Here is a 26571-nt window from a genome sequence, read left to right on the forward strand (position 1 = left end):
AACGTGCGGCTCTGAAGTAACATGGCAGCGTGTGCAAAGCGACTGAGAAACAGGTGTAGCAAACGCTTCCGTGTTACAGATTCGGTGCGCACTCTTCACACATAAACGTGCGACTGAGAAAGATGTGTAGCGGCGGCTTCCGTTTTGCAGAATTCAATCTTTTTTCAAAATGGGCGCCATGTACTGTTGAGATTTTGATGATTTGCATGTGATATGATTCAACGGATGTTTATATGAATCGTTTAAAATTTAAAAAAGCCTTCAATTTCTGATATTTTTCCTTTTCATTTGGGCTTCCCAATTGAAGCCCCGCCCATAGGGCGGGTACCGTTGCTAGTTGCTCTAATTTGCTGGGAAACCTGGACTAATACTGCTCCGTTTTGTTTTCAGTTTGTCTGTCAGATCTACCATAGCATTCACTCCATCACACAAGGTGAGATTCGGGAAAGTTGAATTCCTTATCTCTCAGTTGAACTTGTATTTTGTGACACGTTAAAGGTTGAATTGGACAAACAATGTGTCCAGTTTGCACCAAGTTAATTTTACAAACATATTCGACCGTCCTCCTCTCCGCCCAGAAATTGGTTGTGTCGAGAAATAACCGTATAACGGTGCACATGTTATCAATGCTATGGTCGTATGGCTCGCCGCCTGGAGGTTGTGTTTATCTAGAACAGATACTTGGTTAAAAACACATTTTCTCTTAGTACAACTGGTGTGTGTGTGTGTGTGTGTGTGTGTGTGTGTGTGTGTGTGTGTGTGTGTGTGTGTGTGTGTGTGTGTGTGTGTGTGTGTGTGTCGTCCATCTGCATGTGTCCATCTATGCGTCTGCACGTGCATGCTTGGTTTCATGCATGTGTGTCTTCAACCCCAGCCATGTGACCCAGATAACTTGTGTAAGGAACCTGCGGTGGAGGGAGCCAGCATCACTCCTGCTCATCAGGACACATCGTTTGCATCAGAGCTCACCGTCTCTGGAACAGAGACACAGGGCAATGAACCTGCAAACCCACAGCTCTTAAAACATGCTCCGCAAGATCCATCAATGTTTCAGGGTGAGCCTTCGCTGGTAATTAATAAACATGCATCTTTAATGAAAAATAACTTAAAAAGTTATTTACTTTGCATGGCAATACAACACTGAGAACTTTGGCTCAATCTTACCTGGCACAGGTTTACCTGGGGGAGAGATCGAGACCATGGAGTCATATGATGACAGCCAGGAAGAGAAGATTTCATTTCCTACTGGTAAAGATGGTTGCACTTCTGAGGTGAGGACTCGGATAATGCTTTTCTAGCAATCTGTATTGGTAGGTGCAGTACTTGATTAAAGTCAGACACTGAAGAACCTCCTACTATTATTGGAGATTATTAGGACCTGTCTGATAGGATTGCGTAGAGGTAGCACACTTGTACATTCGAGCTGTCTCGTCTGGGTTTGATTTCTGACCCGAATGTAAACTGTCGGAGTGGTGCTTCACAGGCAGTGTTGGTGTTTCACAAAGTGCGCCGACCCTCAGATGGGCGTTAGGCCGCGCCTCCCATCTGCTAGCATTGGCCGTTGGATGTTAAGACCCCACGGTGTCATTCAACAAAGAGTCGGCAAATTATCACCGGAACCCTGAACAACTTACAAATTCATACCTCAACCTAAATGGGACACTGCCTCAGTGGCACAACTGCACACCTGAGCAATGATGCCAACCAGCAGCCACGTGCTGCACATTAATGAATGAATCAGGATGTAACTGTCATGTTGTAAACATTCGTGCACAGATGTGCCGATGCATGAGGGATCTATGTAATAGCAATGAAATGGAAAACCAAATACTACATTGGAGTCATCAGAAGGAACCAGAATAAGCAAAGAGCAAAGATGGAGTCATCAGGAGGAACCTGGATAGGATTCGGGATTCAGCCACTACTCCACAACCCTCAAACCCAACCAGACGCAGGCAAGTGAGCCATACAGAAAAATCTCTGCAAGAATTCACTTCTTCTTGGACAGATATATGAGGAAAGAGAGAAAGAAAGAACAAGCAATAATTAGAATGAACAAGGAGAAATGTGAAAAAGTAGAAAGAAATATGAAAAAAACAAAGATCCCTAACTTCTAGCCCTGGCTCCTTCCCCTAGCTCCTAGCTCCTAACTCCTAGCCATAGCTCCTAGCCCTAACTCCTAGCCATAGCTCCTAGCCCTAAATCCTAGCCCTAGCTCCTAGCCCTAAATCCTAGCCATAGCTCCTAGCCCTAAATCCTAGCCATAGCTCCTAGCCCTAAATCCTAGCCCTAGCTCCTAGCCCTAAATCCTAGCCATAGCTCCTAGCCCTAAATCCTAGCCATAGCTCCTAGCCCTAAATCCTAGCCATAGCTCCTAGCCCTAAATCCTAGCCATAGCTCCTAACTCCTAGCCCTAGCTCCTAGCCATAGCTCCTAAATCCTAGCCATAGCTCCTAGCCCTAAATCCTAGCCATAGCTCCTAGCCCTAAATCCTAGCCATAGCTCCTAACTCCTAGCCCTAGCTCCTAGCCATAGCTCCTAAATCCTAGCCATAGCTCCTAACTCCTAGCCCTAGCTCCTAGCTCCTAGCCCTAAATCCTAGCCATAGCTCCTAGCTCCTAGCCCTAGCTCCTAGCCATAGCTCCTAGCTCCTAGCCATAGCTCCTAGCTCCTAGCCCTAGCTCCTAGCCATAGCTCCTAGCTCCTAGCCCTAGCTCCTAGCCATAGCTCATAGCTCCTAACTCCTAGCTCCTAGCCCTAAATCCTAGCCATAGCTCCTAGCCCTAAATCCTAGCCATAGCTCCTAGCCCTAAATCCTAGCCATAGCTCCTAGCCCTAAATCCTAGCCATAGCTCCTAGCCCTAAATCCTAGCCATAGCTCCTAGCCCTAAATCCTAGCCATAGCTCCTAGCCCTAACTCCTAGCCATAGCTCCTAACTCCTAGCCCTAGCTCCTAGCTCCTAGCCCTAAATCCTAGCCATAGCTCCTAGCCCTAAATCCTAGCCATAGCTCCTAGCCCTAAATCCTAGCCATAGCTCCTAGCTCCTAGCCCTAGCTCCTAACTCCTAACTCCTAGCCCTAACTCCTAGCCCTAGCTCCTAACTCCTAGCCCTAGCTCCTAGCTCCTAGCCCTAAATCCTAGCCATAGCTCCTAGCTCCTAGCCCTAGCTCCTAACTCCTAACTCCTAGCCCTAACTCATAGCCCTAGCTCCTAGCCCTAACTCATAGCCCTAACTCATAGCCCTAACTCCTAGCCCTAACTCATAGCCCTAGCTCCTAGCCCTAGAAAGATGTTGGGAAGAACCCAGATAGATAGATTTCAGCATTACTTCCTCAGGCAAAAACGCAGCAACAGTTACAAGGTACCAGAGGTCCATCAGCGGGGAAGCACAGTCCACACAGCATCAGGATATGGTACAATCATACCCTAACCTACATGGGGCACTGCCTCAGTGGCACAATTGCACACCTGAGCAATGATTCCAACCAGCAGCCACGACTGCAAGTTAGCGTTCGGATGCATGGTCATTTTTCAAGGCCTTGTCGATCATGCGAGTTGACTGCAAACACATTTAACCTGAGTATGTGTTCCTTGTCTTCTTCTTCCAGACCTGGTGCCATGGCCTGCCCCCGACACCAGAAGTACACGTGAGCAATTCCACCGTCACTCTTGCGCATCACCCATTGGACCTTTCCTTTTTACCACAGATAACTTCCGTGCCTATACTATTCTAAGGAAGAAATTACATGCTCATCAGTCATATCATGTGTGTTCATTACCATATCCTCAGATGGGAGCTTGCTTTTCCAAAGTGTTCAATGGATGCCCGCTGCACATCCACTGCGCGACCTCATGGGTTCACCCAGACACTCGAGGTTAGATACTCCTAACGGTTCTTCGGATGACTAATTGCTTTTTCATGTCTTTCTAAATCCGCAGATTCATTACCTCCTTTTATTTTCCCACACGTCTTATTTTACTTTCTCTTTCTCTATTTTGTTTCTTTCTCGCACTCTAATCATGGCAAAAGAGGTTGTTGAATATTTAACAGTCAAAGAAGCTGCAAGCGCAACGTGCCAGTTGTCACGTATTCCTTAATTTTTGTTGTACAGATTTTCACAATGACCATGTTTTATGAAAACTTTCGGGTTATGAATTTAAATAGTTCTTTGTCATCCTGATGTTTCGTCAGATCAACACATCATATTGGGGGCAGACGAGGGAATCTACACGCTCAATCTCAATGAGCTCCACGAAGCTACCATGGAACAGGTACCATTCAATGTGTCAAAAAGGCATTTCTGATAGGACATGGTTCTGGTCATGAGCATGTTTCCCAGAAACCTTTGTGCATCACTTTCACTGCGGCTTGGAATCATTCCATGATGCGTAGCTATGCCAACGATGTGGTACCCTCTGTGAATTTGTTAACCGGCGAGGAAGTCAGTACATAGTTTGTCACTCTATTCGGAAGGTTCCATATGGGATCTATAGTGCTCACTTGTTTGTGCCGCCTAACCAACTCATCCACCGAGTTTTGTCATGACCCGTCCGAAATTATCAGATTCAGATCTTCACCAAAATTAAATCAATTCAGCAGCTCGGTCGAATATGCAGCAGACACAACCTGCTCCGCTCAGACGAGCTCAATGCTGCGGTAGCAGTCCATGAATGGTTGCCCAGGCAGAGAAACAGAAGCTAACCGTTGCACGATGTCGCTAGCAACCACCCTCATCCAGTAATGGTCCAGGTAAGCTTGAGGCTGAAGCTTCCATCTGATTGTCATATTGTTGTTTTGCCTCCAGCTTTACCCCAGGAGGTGTGTTTGGCTTTACGTCCTGAACAATGTGCTGGTCACCATATCAGGTATGGAAGTTACTTACAAAACGCGATTCACATCAGACAGCGATTGGAATAAAAATCTTTCGTATGATAAATTTTGTTCCTTTTAAAATAATTACTCATATTCTAAGATGTATAAAATACAACTGTTTACAGATTAATTCAATCCCTTTTGACATTCATGCTGTTTTTTTTCTGTTCTTTGCTGTATTAGTGAATAGTATAATCCAGGATAACATGATCATGGCATTGTGGGTCCAATTATGAACTAGGACAGCACTCGGTAGAGCGCATACCTCCGCCAAGCTGCACATTTTACATTTTGTATAATTCCCTGGTTGTCACAAACCCAATCTGTCCCCCAAATTGGGTCTGAGTCTGTCGACAACGTTTTGAGATATCTTGCTCACAGACAGACAAACACACAGACTGACAGACAGACAGGGATGAAAACACAACCTCGGTCCACCTTCCTTGGCAGAGGCAAAGAAAGACAAAAATCCTCGAATAACCTTTGCCAATAATTTCTCATGAGATCTGGTTATCTTGTAATCAGACTAATACGAGACTTCATGAAAAATAACAGACTATGGTAAATTAAATTATTTTATGAATATGAACAAGAAAATTTCATACAGGTGTCTTGGCTCATGCACGTATAGACTTTGTGCCATTATAACTGACCTTGTTACCTCCACCACCGAAAGGTGGACGGAGGTTATGTTTTCACTGATTTGTCTGTCTGTCTGTCTGTCTGTTTGTATGTGAGCAGGATATCTCAATTAGCTATGGACAGATTTGGATGAAACTTGGTGGACAAGTTGGGTTTTCAACACGTGCGAAGTGTTTCAATTTTGGTGAAGATTCGGATCCGGATACTAGGATTTTTAAAGTGATTCTTCACCATTGGGTGATAGGGACAGCACTATATAGAGTACAACATGTCAAAAAGTTATGGATGGATTCGCACTCGGTGGACAGGTTGGGTGTGAGACAAGGAATAATTGATCCAATTTTGGTGAATATCCGTATCCGGGTGCAGATACGACAATTTTTTAATTTTTTGATTCTTCAGCATGCTGAGACCCATACAGAGCATGGCCAAAAGATGTGGTAACCCGAAGGGCCGAGGTCTGGCGAGTAGGGTGGATGAGGAAGACACTCAAAATGCAGGTCCTCGATTGTTGGAGCGGTAGCGCAGGCAGTATGGGGCCAAGCATTGCCATCCTGCAGCAAAACAACGGTAGTGAGTAGTCCACGACGTTTTGATCTGATTGTTGGTTTCAGATGATTTTAAGGAGGTTGCAGTATGATGCACTGGTGACTGTGGTCCCTCTGGGCATGTAATGCTCTACAAGTGGGCCTCGGCTATCCCAGAAGAGCGTCAGCATAGCTTTTCCTTTTCCGTCAGCATAGCTGGTGAACTTGAATGGCGCCACTCTTTGCTTGCCCTCTTCGTTTCTGGCTGAAAGTAATGGACCCAGCTTTCATCCCGAGTCACTACGCACTGTAATAAAACGTTGCCTTCTATTTTGTAATGTCACAGAAGTTCTTCACATGCATCCACTCGCCGTTCTTTCAGTTCAGGTGTAAGTTGTCTAGGCACCGCAGACACTTTGCAGAAAGCCAGCACATTGTGAATGATATGGTGTGCTGAACCATGGCTAATGTTCAATTTGGAGACCACTTCATCCAGTGTAATGCGACGGTTTTCCCTTAGCACTCCTTCAACCATTTCTGGTGTGTCGGCTGTGTGAGGCCGGCCCAAGCAAGCAGCGTCTGTCACACTGGACACTCCACATTTAAACTTCCTGTCCCGGTCGTACAACTGCTGCAGCGATAAACATGCGTCACCATATTGCATCTTCATTCTGCGATGGATTTCACTGGGATTCACACCCTAACTTCCCAAGAAACGGATGACAGGACGTTGCTCCTCCCTGATGCATGTTTCTAAGGGAGCCGCCATCTTGGAACTGCTCTACTGACATCATACGCTCATCAATGTCAAGATCTAAAACAGGCAAAACATGACTCTTACCCATAGATATACCATGTGTCGTCTACAACTAAACACATTACATTCTCGAATTTATATCGCCATTTTAAGGTTACTTATTGACTGACCCTCGTAATATGTAAATATGCTGGAGCTTGGATTGATCGAGGGAATTCCAGTACTGGATGGGGCCGGAAGAGAGACCAGCGGGGTTGGTTGTTTGCTGTTGAATAAAACAATTGACTCGGATTCCGAACGTTTTCGACGTCCTTTCACCTCGCGCTAAATTGGTGAGCTCGATGACGTGATCCAAATGGACGGACAAGGAGTTGCAAGCATGCAACCAGTCTCCTGGAACAACACAGCAGCTGTGCCTTTCCCAGTCACTCAACCAGCCCCATCTGTAGCAGCGGTTTTGATGCAGTTGCCACCATTCTGGCCGAATGACCCGCAGCTGTGGTTTACACAAGTTGAAGTGCAATTCAACACTAGGAACATTACTACCGAGTCAGCGCGGTTCAAATACATTGTTGGCTTCTTGTCACCAGAATATGTGATGGAGGTGGGAGATATTTTACAACAACCTCCAACACACAACGCATACACGATTTTGGAGGCCGCGCTCCTAAAGCGTACAAACCCCTCTGAGCACCGGCGCTTTCAACAACGCCTTACAGCCGAGGATTTAGGAGATTGAAGACATACAGAAGTACTGCGTCATATGCAGCAACTTCTGATGATCAATCGTTCCTTTGTGAGTTGTTGTTGAAAGGTTAGCTCCATGCTGTGCAACATCAGTCGTGCCCCTCTTCGTGTACCTCAAGGTACTGTTTGCCTTCACCTTCCTTGAACACTCCAGATAGGTGTTGGTACCACGTGATCTTCGGTGCTAATGCTCGTCAGTGTAGAGCAACTTGCTCGTACCGGCTGCAGGGAAAGGAAGAGGCCCACAACTAATGGCGACGAGTTCACCTGGGTAATGCGTCAGTTTCCTTCTCTTCCTCGTGGATCATACCAGCGGAATTCGTTTTCTTGTGGGTACAGGGGCAAACGTGAGCATTGTGCCACCGTCTGTCGCTGAATGGAAGAATCAACGGGAATATTCACTAGATGCCCGCTAACAGTGCTGTTGGTATTTTTGGAGAGCATCTCCTCCAACTTGATTTGGGGATACGTCGCTCATTTCCGTGGGTGTTTACAATTTCCAGTACTAGATACTCTATCCGAGGTGCATCAAACACCAGGTCACGCATGACATCAAGACCACGGGACACCATGTTTTCGTGCATGCTCGCCGAACAACACCTGATAAATTATGTATCACCTGCCAGGACATTTGACTATATGTTACAATGGGGGATCATCAGACCATCGTCCAGAATTTGGGCTTCACCACTACAGATGGTACCCAAAAATACACCTGGGGATTGGCGTCCTTGTGGGGATTACCGGTTCTTAAACAACGCGACTGTTCCAGACCGTTACCCCATACCACACATTCAGGGTTTTACCACTACACTCCATGGTGCTACAATCTTCTCCAAGAAGCGCATACCATCAGATTCCCATGGATCCAGATGACATCCCGAAGACGGCAGTCACCATGCCTTTTGGCCTGTTAAAATTCCTTCGGATGTCGTTCGGCCTACGCAATGCCGCACAAACCTTTCAACGTTTTATCGAGCAGGTGCTCCGGGGATTACACTTCTGCTACGTGTATATATGATCTTCTAATTGCCAGTGCAACTGCAGAAGAACATCAGGAACACCTACGTCTCCTCGTCACCCATTTGCAGGACTTTGGTATCGTCATCAATCCCACATAGTGCATATTTGGTGTCCCGGAGTTGAATTTCCTCAGCCATTGTGTTTACCGCTTAGGCATCCATCCGCTCGAGGAGAAGGTGCAGATTATTCAGGATTTACCATTACCCTCAACTTAACACAAACTGCGAGAGTTTTTGGACCTTGTCAACCTTTACCATTGATTTATTCCAAATGCAGCCACAACACTGCAGTTGCTGAAGGAGTTACTCGCAAGTGGTAAGCATCCGGAAGTGTTCCGATTGCTGGAAAATGTGGTTGACTTGAAGTTGATCAAAAAATTATTTGTCTTTGCCTGTGTGTGTCTGCAATTTGTAGGCAAAGCCAGGCAGCTGTGCTCGCATAGTCTTCTGGGCCTGTTTGAGCAAGCCCGGCGTGACCAGCGTCTCTCCATTCACATCCCTACTCCCCGACTGCCTCAGCGCATGCTGCCAAGGTCTTCTCTCATGCTCCTCCTACTTATTTATTCCCTTACCTTAACCTGGCACCTCGTACACCTACAGAATATTTATTTGGGGGTTGGTCCACAGAAATGGTGAAATACGTCACTGAACAGTCAAAAGAAAGAGTTGAAGCTTCCATGGCAACATTACCTGATCTTTATTCACTTGTAAATGCCAGCTATCAATATTTTGATCATACATATATATATATATATATCGTGCCTTTTAGGTGTTCTTACAGCCTCAGTATGTTAGCAGGGCTGGGAGCAAAGCTTAGAGGTACACCTGTTGGCCTCTGTGCTGTACTGTGCATTCAGAAAGTATTCAGACCCCTTCACTTTTTCACATTTTGTTATGTTGCAGCCTTTTGCTGAAATCGTTTAAATTCATTTTTTCCCTCATCAATCTACACTCAATACCCCATAATGACAAAGAGAAAACAGGATTTTAGAAAGTTTTGCAAATTTATAATAAAAAAAAAACTGAAATAAGCCCACAGAATCTTGTTTCTCAGTCTGAGAGTCCTTTAGGTGCTTTGTTGCAAACTCCAAGCGGGCTTTCATGTCTTTCACTGAGGAGAGGCTTCCGTCTGGCCACTCTGCCATAAAGCCCAGATCGGTGGAGTGTTGCAGTGATGCTTGTCCTTCTGGAAGTTTCTCCCATCTCCACACAGGATCTCTGGAGCTCAGCCAGAGTGACCATCGGGTTATTGGTCACCTCTCTTACCAAGGCCCTTCTCCCCCGATTGCTCAGTTTGGCCGGGCGGCCAGCTCTAGGAAGAGTCCTGGTTGTTCCAAACTTCTTCCATTTAAGAATTATGGAGGCCTCTGTGCTCTTGGGAACCTTCAATGCAGCAGAGTTTTTTTTGTCGGCTTCCCCAGATCTGTGCCTCGACACAATCCTGTCTCTGAGCTCTGCAGGCAGTTCCTTCGACCTCATGGCTTGGTTTTTGCTCTGATTTGCATTGTCAGCTGTGAGACCTTATATAGACAGGTGTGTGCCTTTCCAAATCATGTCCAACCAATTGAATTTACCACAGGTGGACTCCAATCAAGGTGTAGAAACATCTCAAAGATGATCAAGAGAAATGGGAGGCACCTGAGCTAAATTTCAAGTGTCATAGCAAAGGGTCTGAATACTTATGTCAATGTGATATTTCAGTTTTTTCTTTTTAATAAATTTGCAAAACTTTCTAAAATCCTGTTTTCTCTTTGTCATTATGGGGTATTGAGTGTTGATTGATGCGGAAAAAAATGAATTCAAACGATTTCAGCATAAGGCTGCAACACAACAAAATGTGAAAAAAGTGAAGGGGTCTGAATACTTTCTGAATGCACTGTATATCCTAGGTTTGAATCCCGGATCTGCTATAAACTGTCATCCTGGTGTTTCGCAGGCAGAGCGAGGCATCAATGATGTGTGTATCTTCCGGAATAGCACTAAACTTCCAGGATTTTTAAAAACGATCTTTAAAATCAATATTCTATCTAAAATGAAGTATATACCGTAATTGAATAATGTGCTGGGTAATGTGTTGTATGAACTCTGTAGTTACCCTAGTGGTAAGTTTGTAGAATTTTACCAAGTGCTGGGATTGACTTTCACACGTTTGGGATGCTTGCAGAAGGTTTGCGGTCTCCACCAAAATTCCGAACACCAAAGGTTGTCAGAAGGGCAGTGTCGGTAAGTCTTTATTTTGATAACCTCACGTGGCTTTTGTTTCTGGCCTCTTGGTCACATTTGAATAGGTCTAGAATTGACGAACAACCATCTTTAGGGGCCATTTTTCCCCGCAGAGCAGGGGTTGGCCATTTTCGTGCACCGTGGCCCCCTTTTTGAAGCAATGTTTTTATGGCCGGATGCCCTTCCTGTCGCCAACCCTGTTAGCCAACCTGCCGCCAACCCTGTCGCCAACCTGTTACCATCTCATACCATCTCATTTCATCTCATCTCATATCATATCATCTCATGCCATCTCATATCATCTCATATCATCTCATGCCATCTCATACCATCTCATATCATCTCATATCATATCATCTCATACCATCTCATATCATCTCATATCATCTCATACCATCTCATATCATCTCATTTCTCATATCATCTCATACCATCTCATACCATCTCATATCATCTCATACCATCTCATATCATCTCATACCATCTCATACCATCTCATATCATCTCATATCATCTCATATAATCTCATACCATCTCATATCATCTCATACCATCTCATATCATCTCATATCATCTCATACCATCTCATACCATCTCATATCATCTCATATCATCTCATATCATCTCATACCATCTCATATCATCTCATACCATCTCATATCTCATACCATCTCATACCATCTCATATCATCTCATATCATCTCATATCATACCATCTCATATCATCTCATACCATCTCATACCATCTCATATAATCTAATACCATCTCATATCATCTCATACCATCTCATATCATCTCATATCATCTCATATCATCTCATACCATCTCATATCATCTCATACCATCTCATACCATCTCATATCATCTCATACCATCTCATATCATCTCATACCATCTCATACCATCTCATATCATCTCATACCATCTCATATCATCTCATACCATCTCATACCATCTCATATCATCTCATACCATCTCATATCATCTCATACCATCTCATACCATCTCATATCATCTCATTTCTCATATCATCTCATACCATCTCATACCATCTCATACCATCTCATATCATCTCATATCATCTCATATCATCTCATATCATCTCATACCATCTCATATCTCATACCATCTCATACCATCTCATATCATCTCATATCATCTCATATCATACCATCTCATATCATCTCATACCATCTCATACCATCTCATATAATCTAATACCATCTCATACCATCTCATATCATCTCATACCATCTCATACCATCTCATACCATCTCATATCATCTCATACCATCTCATATCATCTCATACCATCTCATACCATCTCATACCATCTCATGTCATCTCATATCATCTCATTTCTCATATCATCTCATACCATCTCATACCATCGCATATCATCTCATTTCTCATATCATCTCATATCATCTCATATCATCTCATACCATCTCATACCATCTCATGTCATCTCATATCATCTCATTTCTCATATCATCTCATACCATCTCATATCATCTCATACCATCTCATACCATCTCATACCATCTCATATCATCTCATTTCTCATATCATCTCATATCATCTCATATCATCTCATACCATCTCATACCATCTCATATCATCTCATTTCTCATATCATCTCATACCATCTCATATCATCTCATACCATCTCATATCATCTCATATCATCTCATACCATCTCATATCATCTCATACCATCTCATACCATCTCATATCATCTCATTTCTCATATCATATCATATCATCTCATACCATCTCATATCATCTCATACCATCTCATATCATCTCATACCATCTCATATCATCTCATACCATCTCATACCATCTCATATCATCTCATTTATCATACCATCTCATACCATCTCAGACCATCTCATACCATCTCATATCATCTCATACCATCTCATATCATCTCATACCATCTCATATCATCTCATACCATCTCATGTCATCTCATGTCATCTCATGTCATCTCATACCATATCATACCATCTCACGTCATCTCATACCATCTCATGTCATCTCATACCATCTCATACCATCTCATGTCATCTCATACCATCTCATACCATCTCATACTCGATCTCATACTCTCATCTCATACTCTCACGATCTTGAGATCTCGCGAGATCTTGGAGACGGCGGCAGGGATTTTCGAAGCTCCACACGGTCTCCACGTTTTTCGAAGTTAAGGCTGTTCACAATTGTATTTTGTCGAAACTGTATTTATCTTTCGGTGTGTGAAGTTATTGTGTGCAACTTTGGTTGTTTCTCGGTGTTTATCTTTCATAAATTGATCGTCTGTTTGCCGTGTCGCGAGCAAGGCCTTGTACAGTGTGCACTGTACAACCTTGAGGCTTTGTTTTTCTCTCAGTGGTCCGTCGTTTGTGATCCAATAACTTTCGTTCTCTGTATTCCCAGTCTTTTCACCCATAGCCTACTTCCTTGTGTAAATCTCAACTCAAAAAAAAAACAAAAAAAAAAACATTTCCTTCTCTGTTCTCATTCGTTTATTCATTCTTATTCGTTCGTTCGTTCTTCGACCACGTGTTTCTCCCCCATTTCCCCAGATAGTTTTCACTCATTAACCTTCAATGTTTACACTTTCCCCTCAAGTTATGTATTCCGTCATATTTTATAACACCTTTTTCTTCTTCTTTAAAAGGCTGCTTTCGACTTGCTCACCAAATCAATTCATCCCAAAAAAAATATCCATCTCCTATAGTGCCTTTGTTCTACATTCCCTAAACTCTCCTGCACTCCATCCTCCATCCAGCGTCCTTAAACGTATTTTTAACTCGAAGGTCACAAGAAACTCATTTTGCAATAAATGTTCGTTTCCCATAAGTCGTACACTTTCAAAAATCCAATCTCACCCCTCCCCTCCAAATCTTCCCCATAACCCCTCCCCTCCAAATCTTCCCCATCACCCCTCCCCTCCAAATCTTCCCCATCACCCATCCCTTTCAAATCTCCCCCCTTGCCCCCTCCCTCCTAAACTACCCCCTCACCCCTCCCCGCCAAGACGCCCCCTCGCCCCTCCCCTCCTAGACTCCTGCCTCACCCCTCCCCTCCAAATCTCCCCCATATCCCATCCCTTTCAAATCCCTCCCCTTGTCCCTTCCCTCCCAAACTCCCCCCTCACCCCTCCCCTTCAAATCTCCCCACCCTCATTGCTTCTCAATTTCCCCCCGCTCACTCCCCCTCCTCAAAGCGTCCTCCCCGCTTCTTCCCCCTTCAAACTCTCACCTCCATCTCCCCCAACCTTCTGCCTCGCTCTTCCCCCTCCTCAAATAACACCTCATTGTGGCTCACCCAATCACCATCAAACCTTTTGTCCGCCCCATCCTTCCCTTTCTCCGAGCTATTCTGAAATCTCTGACACACCTTCAACAGCTCTCCCTACCTCTTCCACCTCTTCCACATCTTACCCTACCCCTCCTCCCCCCTGTTCTGTATCTGATGCTCCCCCTTCCTCTTCATTAACGGTATGGACCTCAAACATCCGGGGCCTTCGTTCAAACTTAACCGATCTCTCCATACAGGTTGCTTCTGTCAAACCAGACGTGATCTGCTTAACAGAAACTTTCCTCCTTTATGATGTCTCTGATTCCATAGTATCTCTCCCGGGCTACTCCCTCCTCCGGTATGATAGACCTGAGCCTCGTCCTGGAGGCGGGGTTGCTATCTTTATCAAAAACTCTCTTCCTCACTCGCCCTGCACTGCACTCTCTCCACCTCACCCCCAGGAATACCTCTGGCTACGGCTTCCCCTTCGCTCCCACCTCTTGTTCATATGTGTGTTGTACCGTCCACCAAACAGTGATGACTCCATCTACATCTCGCTGTCTGATGATATGGACCAACTTCTATCTACTCATCCCAACTCTCTCTTCCTCATATGTGGTGATTTCAACTGTCATCATGCCAGTTGGCTGGGTGTGGGTACCTCTCTCACCAGCCATGGCTCCTCAGCAAAGGACTTCTGCGACTCACTGGGACTGACACAATCTGTCAATTTCCCGACCCGGATCTCAGTCAACGGAACATCTTCTCTTCTGGACTTGGTTATGACTAACTTCCCTGAAAATGTCTGCTGCTCTTCTTCTGCTCCGATCGGAACATCTGATCATGTCCTTGTTAAAGTGGACATCTCTCTGACCATCCTCAGGGAGCCTGCTCAGCGTCGACGAGTCTGGCATTTCACTCAGGCCAACTGGCACGGTCTTCAAGCAGCCATCAATCATCTGGACTGGTCTCCCATCTCTACCACCTCTGACATCAACTCATCCTGGGAATTCTTCCAAAGTAAATTGCTCTCTCTCATGCACAGATTTATCCCATCTCGTCTTCAGTTGTCATACCCTTCCTCCCGTCCATGGTACACGGAATCTTGTGGTGAGGCTGTTGCCCAGAAACAACTTGCCTTCGTCTCCTGGAAAGCAAATCCAACGGAAGGAAATCTCATTTCCTTTCACAAAGCCCGAAACAAGTGTGTGTCCACCCTCAGGAGAGCCAGGAAACAATATCTCTCCGTTCTCAAGACCGAACTCTCTTATCTGTCTCCCTCTTCCAAATCCTGGTGGCGTCTGGTCAAATCCGTTTCTGGTGTTTGTTCCCCCTCCATCCCCTCCCTTACCTCAAACGGCTACACAGCTGACTCCGCACGTGAAAAAGCTGAATGCCTCAACTCTGTGTTTGCCTCTAAATCTTGTGTCCCAAACCCATCCCTCTCTGTACCCACCATACCCAGTCGTACCCTGCTGCTCCTGGACTCCGTGTCCTTTCCTCCTGACAAGGTGGAAAAGTTTCTGTCAACCCTCGACTCTGATTCTGCAACTGGACCCGACGGCATCAGCCCACGGGTCCTAAAATCCTGCTCTGCTGCTCTATCTCACCCTCTCTCTGTTCTCTTCACCCTCTCTTTTGCTCAAGGTCAACTGCCATCTGCTTGGAAATCAGCCAACATCACCGCTTTGCACAAAAAAGGTGCAAAAACAGATCCTAGCAACTACAGACCAATCAGCCTTCTCCCAATTATCAGCAAAGTCATGGAATCCATCATTGCTTCTGATATGAAATATTTCCTCTTCTCCAATGGCTTGATCTCTGATCATCAATTTGGTTTCAGACCAGGTCACTCTACTCTGGACATGCTGCTTCTGCTGTCTCAACAATGGATGGAGGTCCTCAATGCCAAACAGGAAATTAGAGCTGTCTCCCTCGACATATCACGTGCCTTCGACACGGTCTGGCACCCCGCTCTGCTCACCAAACTCTCCTCCTTTGGTATCCATGGAAATCTCCACGCATGGCTGGCGGACTTCCTCTCTAGTCGTCGTCAACGTGTGGCCCTGAATGGGTTTCTCTCATCTCCTCTTCCTGTTCAGGCTGGAGTTCCCCAAGGCAGTGTTCTGGGCCCCGTGCTTTTTCTGGTCTTCATCAATGATCTCTCTGACTCTCTCGAAAATCCTCTCTATCTCTTTGCTGATGACTCCACTCTCTGCCGCTCCATTCCTCTTCCCTCAGATCGGCAGTCTGCTGCCTCCTCACTCTCTGAAGACCTGGACAAAATCACAGACTGGTCAAACAAGTGGAACATGTCTTTCAATCCTGACAAATCTCACACTCTTACTATGTCTCTCCGAAAAGATCGACTGGACAACCCTCCCATCTACTTTCTCAACAATCCTCTCCAAGAAGTTCTGTCGCTCAAGATTTTGGGTCTCACTATCTGCCATGATCTTTCTTGGGAAAACCACATTTCCAAGCTGGCCTCCAAAGCCAGTCGCCGACTGGGCATCCTCCATCGTGCGAAGTCCTTCCTCGGCACACCTGAGCTCCTCACCACATACAAGGCTTTCATCCGCAGCTCAATGGAATACTGTTCTCCCCTATGGGCCGGTGCTCCTGCCTCACACCTAGCTCGGCTTCACGCTGTTGAAACCAAAGCTTTCAGAATTATTGGAATCTCCCGCGATGAAGCTATCTCTGAGGGCCTTTCACTCACTCACCGCAGGCAGGTAGGTGGTCTTTCTGTCTTCTACCGACTCCTCTCCGGCCTTGCACCCCCAGCTCTCTCTGTGCTCTGTCCCCCAAATATTCCTACAGGTCGCACAAGATCTGCCAGCAACCCTCTGATGGTTAAACTGCCGAAATCTCGGCTCTCCGCTCACCTTCACTCTTTCATTCCTCTTTTCTCCCGCCTCTGGAACAAACTCCCTCACTCCCTTCAATCCCACTCCTCCCTCCAGGTCTTTAAAACAGCTGTTCACCACCATCTCTTATCTTCCCCCATCCAAAACCTTGATCTTTTCTACCCCCGCTAATTCACCCCAGATCCACCTTGTTTGAAATTCCAACTTCTTTCCTGGAAGTCCTGGCAGTGTCCATATGTTTTATACCTCTCCCACTGCCCCCTTCCCACGCCCCCCCCCCCCCCCAAAGCCCTCGCCCTCTCTCAGATCTCTCGATGTCTCCATGTCTCTCGGTCCCTGCTCTCAAATGTTGTGTTTGTGTCCTTCCCCCTCTCTCCCCATCTTGTCTACCGCTCCCTATGTTATATGTTTTATGTGTCGGTTTGTCTTTCTGTGTGATTAATGTTCGCTCTTTCACGAGCCTCGATATTGTATACAAAAAAACAAAAAAAAAAAAAAAAAAAAAAAATACCATCTCATATCATCTCATATCATCTCATACCATCTCATATCATCTCATTTCTCATATCATATCATATCATATCATCTCATACCATCTCATATCATCTCATATCATCTCATATCATCTCATATCATCTCATACCATCTCATACCATCTCATGTCATCTCATACCATCTCATACCATCTCATATCATCTCATACCATCTCATATCATCTCATACCATCTCATATCATCTCATTTATCATATCATATCATATCATCTCATACCATCTCATATCATCTCATACCATCTCATACCATCTCATATCATCTCATACCATCTCATACCATCTCATATCATATCATATCGTCTCATATCATCTCATATCATCTTATACCATGTCATATCATCTCATACCATCTCATATCATCTCATACCATCTCATGTCATCTCATGTCATCTCATACCATATCATACCATCTCATACCATCTCATACCATCTCATACCATCTCATGTCATCTCATGTCATCTCATACCATCTCATACCATCTCATGTCATCTCATACCATCTCATACCATCTCCTACCATCTCATACCATCTCATGTCATCTCATACCATCTCATGTCATCTTTAACCATCTCATACCGTCTCATACCGTCTCATACCATCTCATACAATCTCATACCATCTCATACCATCTCATATCATCTCATACCATCTCATACCATCTCATATCGTCTCATACCATCTCATGTCATCTCATACCATCTCATATCGGCTCATACCATCTCATACCATCTCATGTCATCTCATACCATCTCATGTCGTCTCGTACCGTCTCATACCATCTCATACCATCTCATGTCATCTCATACCATCTCATGTCATCTCAAACCATCTCATACCGTCTCATACCGTCTCATACCATCTCATACCATCTCATACAATCTCATACCATCTCATATCATCTCATACCATCTCATATCATCTCATACCATCTCATACCATCTCATATCGTCTCATACCATCTCATGTCATCTCATACCATCTCATACCATCTCATATCGTCTCATACCATCTCATACCATCTCATGTCATCTCATACCATCTCATGTCGTCTCGTACCGTCTCATACCATCTCATACCATCTCATATCATATCAACCCACAATCTTTTCTACTCTTTAACCTTACCTAACCCAACCCTCACCTACAGGTAACTTGTTGTTTCCAAATGTTGCCCCATTGCCCCATTGTCCGTTAATTGTCTTTTAACCCTCTATCATCTCTATCTTCCATGAACCTTGACCTTGATATAGCACCACATCTCCTTGATCCTTCTCACCTCTTTCAAACATCCAAGTTCAAAAACACATCTTTCCATTTCAATTTACCTTCAGCCTCTGTATCCCACGTTTTATTTCATTTCAATTACTAATCTGTATCCCACTTGCTTACAATTAGCTAGAGAATTTAGGCAATAAAGACTAATTGGGGTTTTGTGTGTGCAGTGCGGAATCCGTACACAGGATGCAAATTCCTCTGTGGGGCCCTCCTAACAGGTGTCGTTCTGCTGCAGTGGTACGAGCCTCTGCAGAAGTTTATGCTTGTCAAGGTGGGTTTTTGGTCCATTCAGAAATTTTTATTGCTACTTCTAGAGATCCACTAAACAGGTTTTTATTAATTACTAATTACTTCTACTTGTTTCTCTTTTCTCTCTCCCTATGTCATGTGACCTTTAATCAACATCTAACGTAAGCAGAGGCATATTTGCATCAAATTCTATTTTCTTGTTCTTTAATCTTACCATTATTTTTAAATATATATTCCCCATATCTGTCATAGCCCTCGTTATAACCGTTAACAACTTGCGGGCGATCTAATGGATCGGACACTCAGATGCAATGCCACGGAAGAATCACGGTCTGCAGCAATTCAGTTGATCCAGCTGTTGACTTTTGACCAGTTAGGTGTTAGTACTTCCCGTTGGCTACAGGAGATCGAAAAGTTTTGTTTTCTCTCCGACTGTGCAGAAATGGTCTTGCCTGCCCGAGAAATATTCGGCACAGATATTAGTCCTTGTCTGGGTAGTTTCCTACCAGTGTCAAATACATCTCCCAGCGATGGGTGAGATTCCTGATGCCAGTTGAATAACGGTTTTATTTTGGGCTTTAAAACCTTTTGAAATAAAAAATCCTTTATGGCACAGCTTTGTAATATATGTTATAGCCTCCTATTGGCTTATGGGTTATGTTGGTGTGTAGTTTGTGTGCATGTTAATGTGTATCTATGTGTGTATGTGCATACATGTTGATGTGTTTGAATGTATGTTTGTACGTGTGCACATTCAGTATGTCGAGGTTAACTTGCCCAAGCCATTCCGTGTCTTCGAACTTCTCATTGTGCCAGAGCACGAGTTCCCTTTAGCCTGTGTGGCTGTCGGACCCCCTCGATCCACCAAGTTTGCCCTGCGTTTTGACACCCTCAACCTCTCATCAGGCTCTTACTCATCTGCAGAGTCCACACCAGGTACAAGTTGTATAAATGTACTAGTGGGGTATTCTTACACATTGTGTAAGCAATAACAAACTGTGCCTCGCACGTACATACATAATAAATAGAAGTTTTATGATTATGGGCAAGCATCACCGTCCTGCTGCTAGATATTAATTTAGATCTATTTATTTATTTATTTTATGGATGTGTTTATGGTTTTTATGTAAATTTTCATTGACATTTTTATTTCACAGTTTACAGTTATAGAAATTACAATTTCCAAATGCTAGATATCGTATGAGATATTATATTAATTTTTTTACAGATGCTTTTACGGTTTTTTTTAACCTAAATTGTCATTTAGACGCTCTTTCATTCTTTCATTTACGGACATTATTGTCATGTTCATTTCACAGTTTACAGTCATAGAAATTAAAATTTTCAAATACTAGATATTGATTGAGGTGATTGTTTTTATTTTTACCTCCGCCACCAGAGGTGGATGGAGGTTATGTTTTCACCCCTGTCTGTCTGATTGTCTGTTTGTCCGTTTGTTTGTGAACAAAATATCTCAAAAAGTTGTCGACGGATTCGGACGAAATTTGGCAGAGATGTAGCGTATGTGACATCGACAAAATGATAAGATTTTGGTGAAAATCTGGATTCGGATCCGGCTACTAGAAATTTTAAAGTGATTCTTTACCATTGGGAGATAGGGCCAAAAACGATACACAGCAGGATATCTCAAAAAGTTATGGATGGATTTGGACGAAACATGGTGGACAGATTGTGTGTGTGTGACAAGGAAGTATCAATTCGATTTTGGTGAAGATCTGAATATGGATTCGGATGTGAGTTATTTAATTTTTTAAGTGATTCTTCACCTTGGGAGATGGGCCTAAAACCAACATATAGCAGGATATCTCAAAAAGTTAAGGACAGATTTGAACGAAATTTGGTGGACAGGTTGTGTGTGTGACAAGGAAGAATCGATTCAATTTTGGTGAAGATCCGGATCCGGCTAGTATAATTTTTTAAGTGATTCTTCACCATTGGGAGTTAGGGCCAAAAACGATGCATAGCAGGATATCTCAAAAAGTTGTTGATGGATGATTTTGATTAAATGTGATTCTGTATTGTGATTTTCGGGTCTACTCTTGGATACAAAACGTAAACTGTTCACCTGGTTTACATATGCATTGACGTTTTTTAAACGTAAATTTTCATTTATGGACACTTTCCGACGGTTCTATTTTCCTGGTGTACCGGCTTCATTGTCCGTCATCATGCCAAATTCAGCTTTCCATGACACCGCACATCTGCACATCGGAAGGTACCACACATCAATATCAGTCAGTCAGTGGTTAGAAAGAGCTTTATATTTTAGATAACATTTTAAAATTCTGTTACATATTATCTCCGGAATTACAGCTGTGATATTAGCATTGTTCAGCAGTAATATCTGAATACCAGCAAAAATGTACATGGTGCAGCTGACCATTTTGTCCTTGCAGTGCCCAGCATTGACCAGCTCGATGTCGTTTTGGTGAACCAACTGGAGAGAAACACCATCCTCGTGTGTTTTAGCAGTGAGTAATTAAATACATTGGACAGGATCGATTCACGCTCCAAAAAGGCAGGTCGTCACGAACAGAAGCGGCAGATATCCTGCTATTTGGGAATTTCTACTCTTTCATCAAAAATTGCTGGAAAAGTTGAATGATTAAGAATGCAAAACTACGGAGGGACAAAATATGTGACTGGCTCTGGCAAAAACAGACACTTGGGGTCATTTCTCTTAGCGAGAAAAAGCCGAAGAGAGTCAAAATATGACCACAGGGACCAAGTTGAGATTTTTACATGGATAGAAAGAGTAACTTCTCCAGATTATTATACACCAAAACATTTTTCCAAGAAACAACAGAAAAGTTGTGAAATTCGATGAAGAATCTAAAATGTCATTCTCAAAATGTGCTCAAAAAGACACGAAGATCGTGAAATTTAGATGTATTACTACGAGCCATACATCCTAATTCGAAGGAGATCCCTGACACACATGTTTGGTATGAATGAAAAGCTCTACATGTGCACATTCGTTGTGCGTGTGAACTGTATTGTGAACTTTGAACCTAAGTATCTCCATTGTTTAAACGAAAATATAATTGTCATTAAAATACCATAACTTCATTAATTTTCATCCAATTAACATAATGTATACATCAAATGAAAGAGAAAAGCACGGGGATTCAGATGATATCAAAATCTAAATTTGGATTTTTGCCCCCAAGTGTCTGCTTTTGTCACATATAAACATCAGTCTCTTAAAGTTTAACATGAGGAGTTAAACATGAGCAGACACCTGGATCATTTGGAGTAAATAGCGGGACGGCACGTTTTTCTGAACTTCCATGCCCACCTGTGATATTTTATACCCCAATTAAACGCTACCTAAAGCAATCCTCTTTACTTGCAGGTTACTGTGTTTCCTCTCTCCTTCCCTCCCTCTCCCCTCTCTTGTTATCCTCTTCCATCATTGTCCTCTTCCCTCATTGTCCTCTTTGCTCTTTCCCTCGCCTGTTGCATCCAAATGTTGCCACAGTGCCCACTGTTTCCATCTAATCGGTTGGCTTTTTACCCTCGTGATCTCACTCTTCCATGGCCCACAGTCTTGTATTATAAAAGTGTTGGTGATGTCAATAAGATGATGCCGCTGGTACAGCAACAGCTCTCAGCAGTAAACAGGACTATTATGGGTCCTCCCTCTACAAGCTGGACGAAGAAATTTTATTTGCTTTTTTCCTGGTACAGTACCGAAGTTAGCTTTGATTTGGAACCTCTCCAGGCAAAGGCAAAGGTGTGTGGCAGGTACCAATGATGGTTAGCACCTAGTGGCATTAGCCAGTATAGTAAATTGGTGCAGGGAGGGAGCACCAAATCCTGATGGTAATTTAAACATCACTCAGAGATAGTCTAGAGGTACGTACACTCACCTCTAAGCTGTCTAGCCTGGGTTCAAATCCTGACGCAGTTATAAACTGTCATCCCATTGTTTCAACAGAAAGGGTGATTCATCAATGTGTGTGCCGTCTCTCAGATGGACGTTAAACCGGTGTCCCATCTTTTTTTCTTTTTTTCTTTTGTATACTGAATCGAGGCTCGTGAAAGAGCTAACATTTACTTCACAAACAAATCAACCAGACAAACAAAATATGTAAAAAGAGGGAGCGGAAGACAAGATGGGGAGAGAAGGGGAAGCACACAAACACAACATTTGAGAGCAGGGAGATGTGTGGGAGGCAGAGGGCTTGGGGGGAGGAGGCGTGGGAAGGGGGTGGGGGTGGGTGGGAGAAGTATAAAACACAAGGACACCAAGGACTTCTAGGACAGAAGTTGGTATTTCAAAAAAGTGGAATTGGGGTGAAATTAGCGGGGGTAGAAAAGATCAAGGTTTTGGATGGGGGAAGATAAGAGATGGTGGTGAACAGCTGTTTTAAAGACCTGGAGGGTGGAGTGGGATTGAAGAGAGTGAGGGAGTTTGTTCCAGAGGCGGGAGAAAAGAGGAGTGAAGGTGATGGCATTCGTTGGTGAACATTAAATATCCCATGGTGTCCTTCGTGAAGAGTAGGCGAGCTATCGCCGGCACCATGAACAAATTACAAATTCCTGCCCTAACCAGCAGAGGGCACTGCATCAGCGGCACAGCCTCGCCCTCAACCAATGATGCTGCGCCATAGCCTTGTGCTGCATGCAGATGAAGTAGTGCACTCGGCTTTGAGCTGTCTGATCTCGGTACGATTCCCAACCCGACTATAAAGTTGAATTGGTATTTCATAGACAGGGCGTTGTATGAATGAGTGCATGACAATGAGATGGGACATCAAGCTCGTGTCCCATCAGACAGCATTCACTGGTGGATGCTAACGATCCCTCGGTATCCTTTTATAAAAGTAGACCACTGTGTACTTCTACCACAGACAAATTTTCTTACTGCTCAAATCTACAGCGGGGCATCGTATCGGTGATGTAGCCACACTCATAAAAGTGATGGAACCAGCAACTAGATACTGCATACATGCATGAATGAATGAATTAATGTCGTGAAAACTTTTTTGTGTTTGCTGATGTGTTTGTCCACCTCAGGCAACATAAAGATTGTGACCTTTGACGGACACCTCAAGCCCAGTGAGAGATTTGCCTCTGAGCTGAAGTTCAACTTCGACATTGAAGATCTTGGTAAGAAACCTGCGAAAAAAGAAGAAGACTTCAAAACCGCGATGTGATCGATCACTTTTATGCAATGATTGTCTTGCAGAAAATATAATCAGTCAACTTAGGGGGTAAAATGCACTTTTACACAAGTCTTCTTCTTCTTCTTCTAATTTCTGCTGTTGTTGCTCTTTCATTTTTTATCATTAACCCACATATTTGCCAACTATATTATATATTCAAAATATATATTGTAATATTTTACACCATCCTTGAGCAAATGTCAAGTCGAGGACAACCGACGTAACCTCTGAATGACATCACAAGCTGGGTTTCAACATGGTCTCAGGAACTGAATTGACTTTTGATTGAGAATATGTATTGACTATTGAGCGTATGACAATTTTATTTTTTTTTTATTTTTTTTTTGTATACAAGATCGAGGCTCGTGAAAGAGCGAACATTAATCACACAGAAAGCCAAACAGACACACAAAACAAATAACATCGGGAGCGGTAGACAAGATGGGGAGAGAGGGGGAAGGACACAAACACAACATTTGAGAGCAGGGACCGAGAGACATGGAGACATCGAGAGAACTGTGGGAGGGAGAGGGCTTTGGGGGGAAGGCATGGGAAGGGGGGGGGGGTGGGAGAGGTATAAAACATATGGACCCTGCCAAGACTTCCAGGAAAGAAGTTGGAATTTCAAACAAGGTGGATCTGGGGTGAATTAGTGGGGGTAGAAAAGATCAAGGTTTTGGATGGGGGAAGATAAGAGATGGTGGTGAACAGCTGTTTTGAAGACCTGGAGGGAGGAGTGTGATTGAAGTGAGTGTGGGAGTTTGTTCCAGAGGCGGGAGAAAAGAGGAATGAAAGAGTGAAGGTGAGCAGAGAGCCGAGATTTCGGCAGTTTAACCATCAGAGGGTGGCTGGCAGATCTTGTGCGACCTGTAGGAATATTTGGGGGACAGAGCACAGAGAGAGCTGGGGGAGCAAGGCCGGAGAGGAGTCGGTAGAAGACAGAAAGACCACCTACCTGCCTGCGGTGAGTGAGTGAAAGGCCCTCAGAGATAGCTTCATCGCGGGAGATTCCAATGATTCTGAAAGCTTTGGATTCAACAGCGTGAAGCCGAGCCAGGTGTGAGGCAGAAGCACCGGCCCATAGGGGAGAACAGTATTCCATTGAGCTGCGGATGAAAGCCTTGTATGTGGTGAGGAGCTCAGGTGTGCCTAGGAAGGACTTCGCACGACGGAGGATGCCCAGTCGGCGACTGGCTTTGGAGGCCAGCTTGGAAATGTGGTTTTCCCAAGAAAGATCATGGCAGATGGTGAGACCCAAAAGCTTGAGCGACAGAACTTCTTGGAGAGGATTGTTGAGAAAGTAGATGGGAGGGTTGTCCAGTCGATCTTTTCGGAGAGACATAGTAAGAGTGTGAGATTTGTCAGGATTGAAAGACATGTTCCACATGTTTGACCAGTCTGTGATTTTGTCCAGGTCTTCAGAGAGTGAGGAGGCTGCAGACTGCCGATCTGAGGGAAGAGGAATGGAGCGGCAGAGAGTGGAGTCATCAGCAAAGAGATACAGAGGATTTTCCAGAGAGTCGGAGAGATCATTGATAAAGACCAGAAAAAGCACAGGGCCCAGCACACTGCCTTGGGGAACTCCAGCCTGAACGGGAAGGGGAGATGAGAGAAATCCATGCAGGGCCACACGTTGACTACGACCAGAGAGGAAGTCCGCAAGCCATGCATGGAGATTTCCATGGATACCATAGGAGGAGAGTTTGGTGAGCAGAGCTGGGTGCCAGACCGTATCAAAGGCACGTGATATGTCAAGGGAGACAGCTCTGATTTCCTGTTTGGCATTGAGGACCTCCATCCATTGTTGAGACAGCAGAAGCAGCATGTCTAGAGTAGAGTGACCTGGTCTGAAACCAAATTGATGATCAGAGATCAAGCCATTGGAGAAGAGGAAAGATTTCATATCCGAAGCAATGATGGATTCCATGACTTTGCTGATAATTGGGAGCAGGCTGATTGGTCTGTAAAGGCTGACAATGACACAGATCTGTTCATTGGGACAATAACATCAGCACCAGCTAAGACAGCTGTGTCTCACTCAGAAGGTCAAAGTGACTGGATCGTGCCGGTAGTGATAAACAGATGCCAGGTACGCTTCAAGTTTGATACTGGAGCTGACACCACTATTATAAGTAATAAGGACTATCAGCATCTGCAGCCCAAGCCACGTCTGAGGCAGAGCCCAGTGACTCTGACAGCATACAAAGGCAAACCCATACCTAGTCTACGTATATGGCACGTGCAGCTTGAGCGCAAGAGGGCAGTCATTCACTACCAATGTGGAAGTTGTTCCTGATGGCCAACCTGCACTACTGGGGCGCAAAGATTGT

The 26571-nt window shown here is 44.2% G+C and overlaps 1 protein-coding gene across 3 annotated transcripts in view; it reads left to right on the top strand.

The window, feature by feature from the left end:
* The window catches only part of LOC137435511 (mitogen-activated protein kinase kinase kinase kinase 5), a 208854-nt gene that overhangs the window by 133857 nt on the left and 48426 nt on the right, over positions 1-26571 (top strand). For all 3 annotated transcript variants that reach the window (XM_068129366.2, XM_068129365.2, XM_068129367.2), the window contains exons 17-29: positions 391-433; positions 875-1055; positions 1174-1271; positions 3610-3648; positions 3792-3876; positions 4194-4273; positions 4807-4867; positions 8985-9102; positions 10734-10792; positions 18968-19071; positions 19808-19985; positions 21467-21541; positions 24093-24185. In XM_068129366.2, the coding sequence (XP_067985467.1) occupies positions 391-433; positions 875-1055; positions 1174-1271; positions 3610-3648; positions 3792-3876; positions 4194-4273; positions 4807-4867; positions 8985-9102; positions 10734-10792; positions 18968-19071; positions 19808-19985; positions 21467-21541; positions 24093-24185 (1214 nt within the window). The remainder of the gene's footprint in view (positions 1-390; positions 434-874; positions 1056-1173; positions 1272-3609; positions 3649-3791; positions 3877-4193; positions 4274-4806; positions 4868-8984; positions 9103-10733; positions 10793-18967; positions 19072-19807; positions 19986-21466; positions 21542-24092; positions 24186-26571) is intronic.

Source organism: Myxine glutinosa, chromosome 9 (assembly GCF_964187855.1).
Source record: "Myxine glutinosa chromosome 9, kmMyxGlut1.1, whole genome shotgun sequence".
Classification (NCBI taxonomy): domain Eukaryota; kingdom Metazoa; phylum Chordata; class Myxini; order Myxiniformes; family Myxinidae; genus Myxine; species Myxine glutinosa.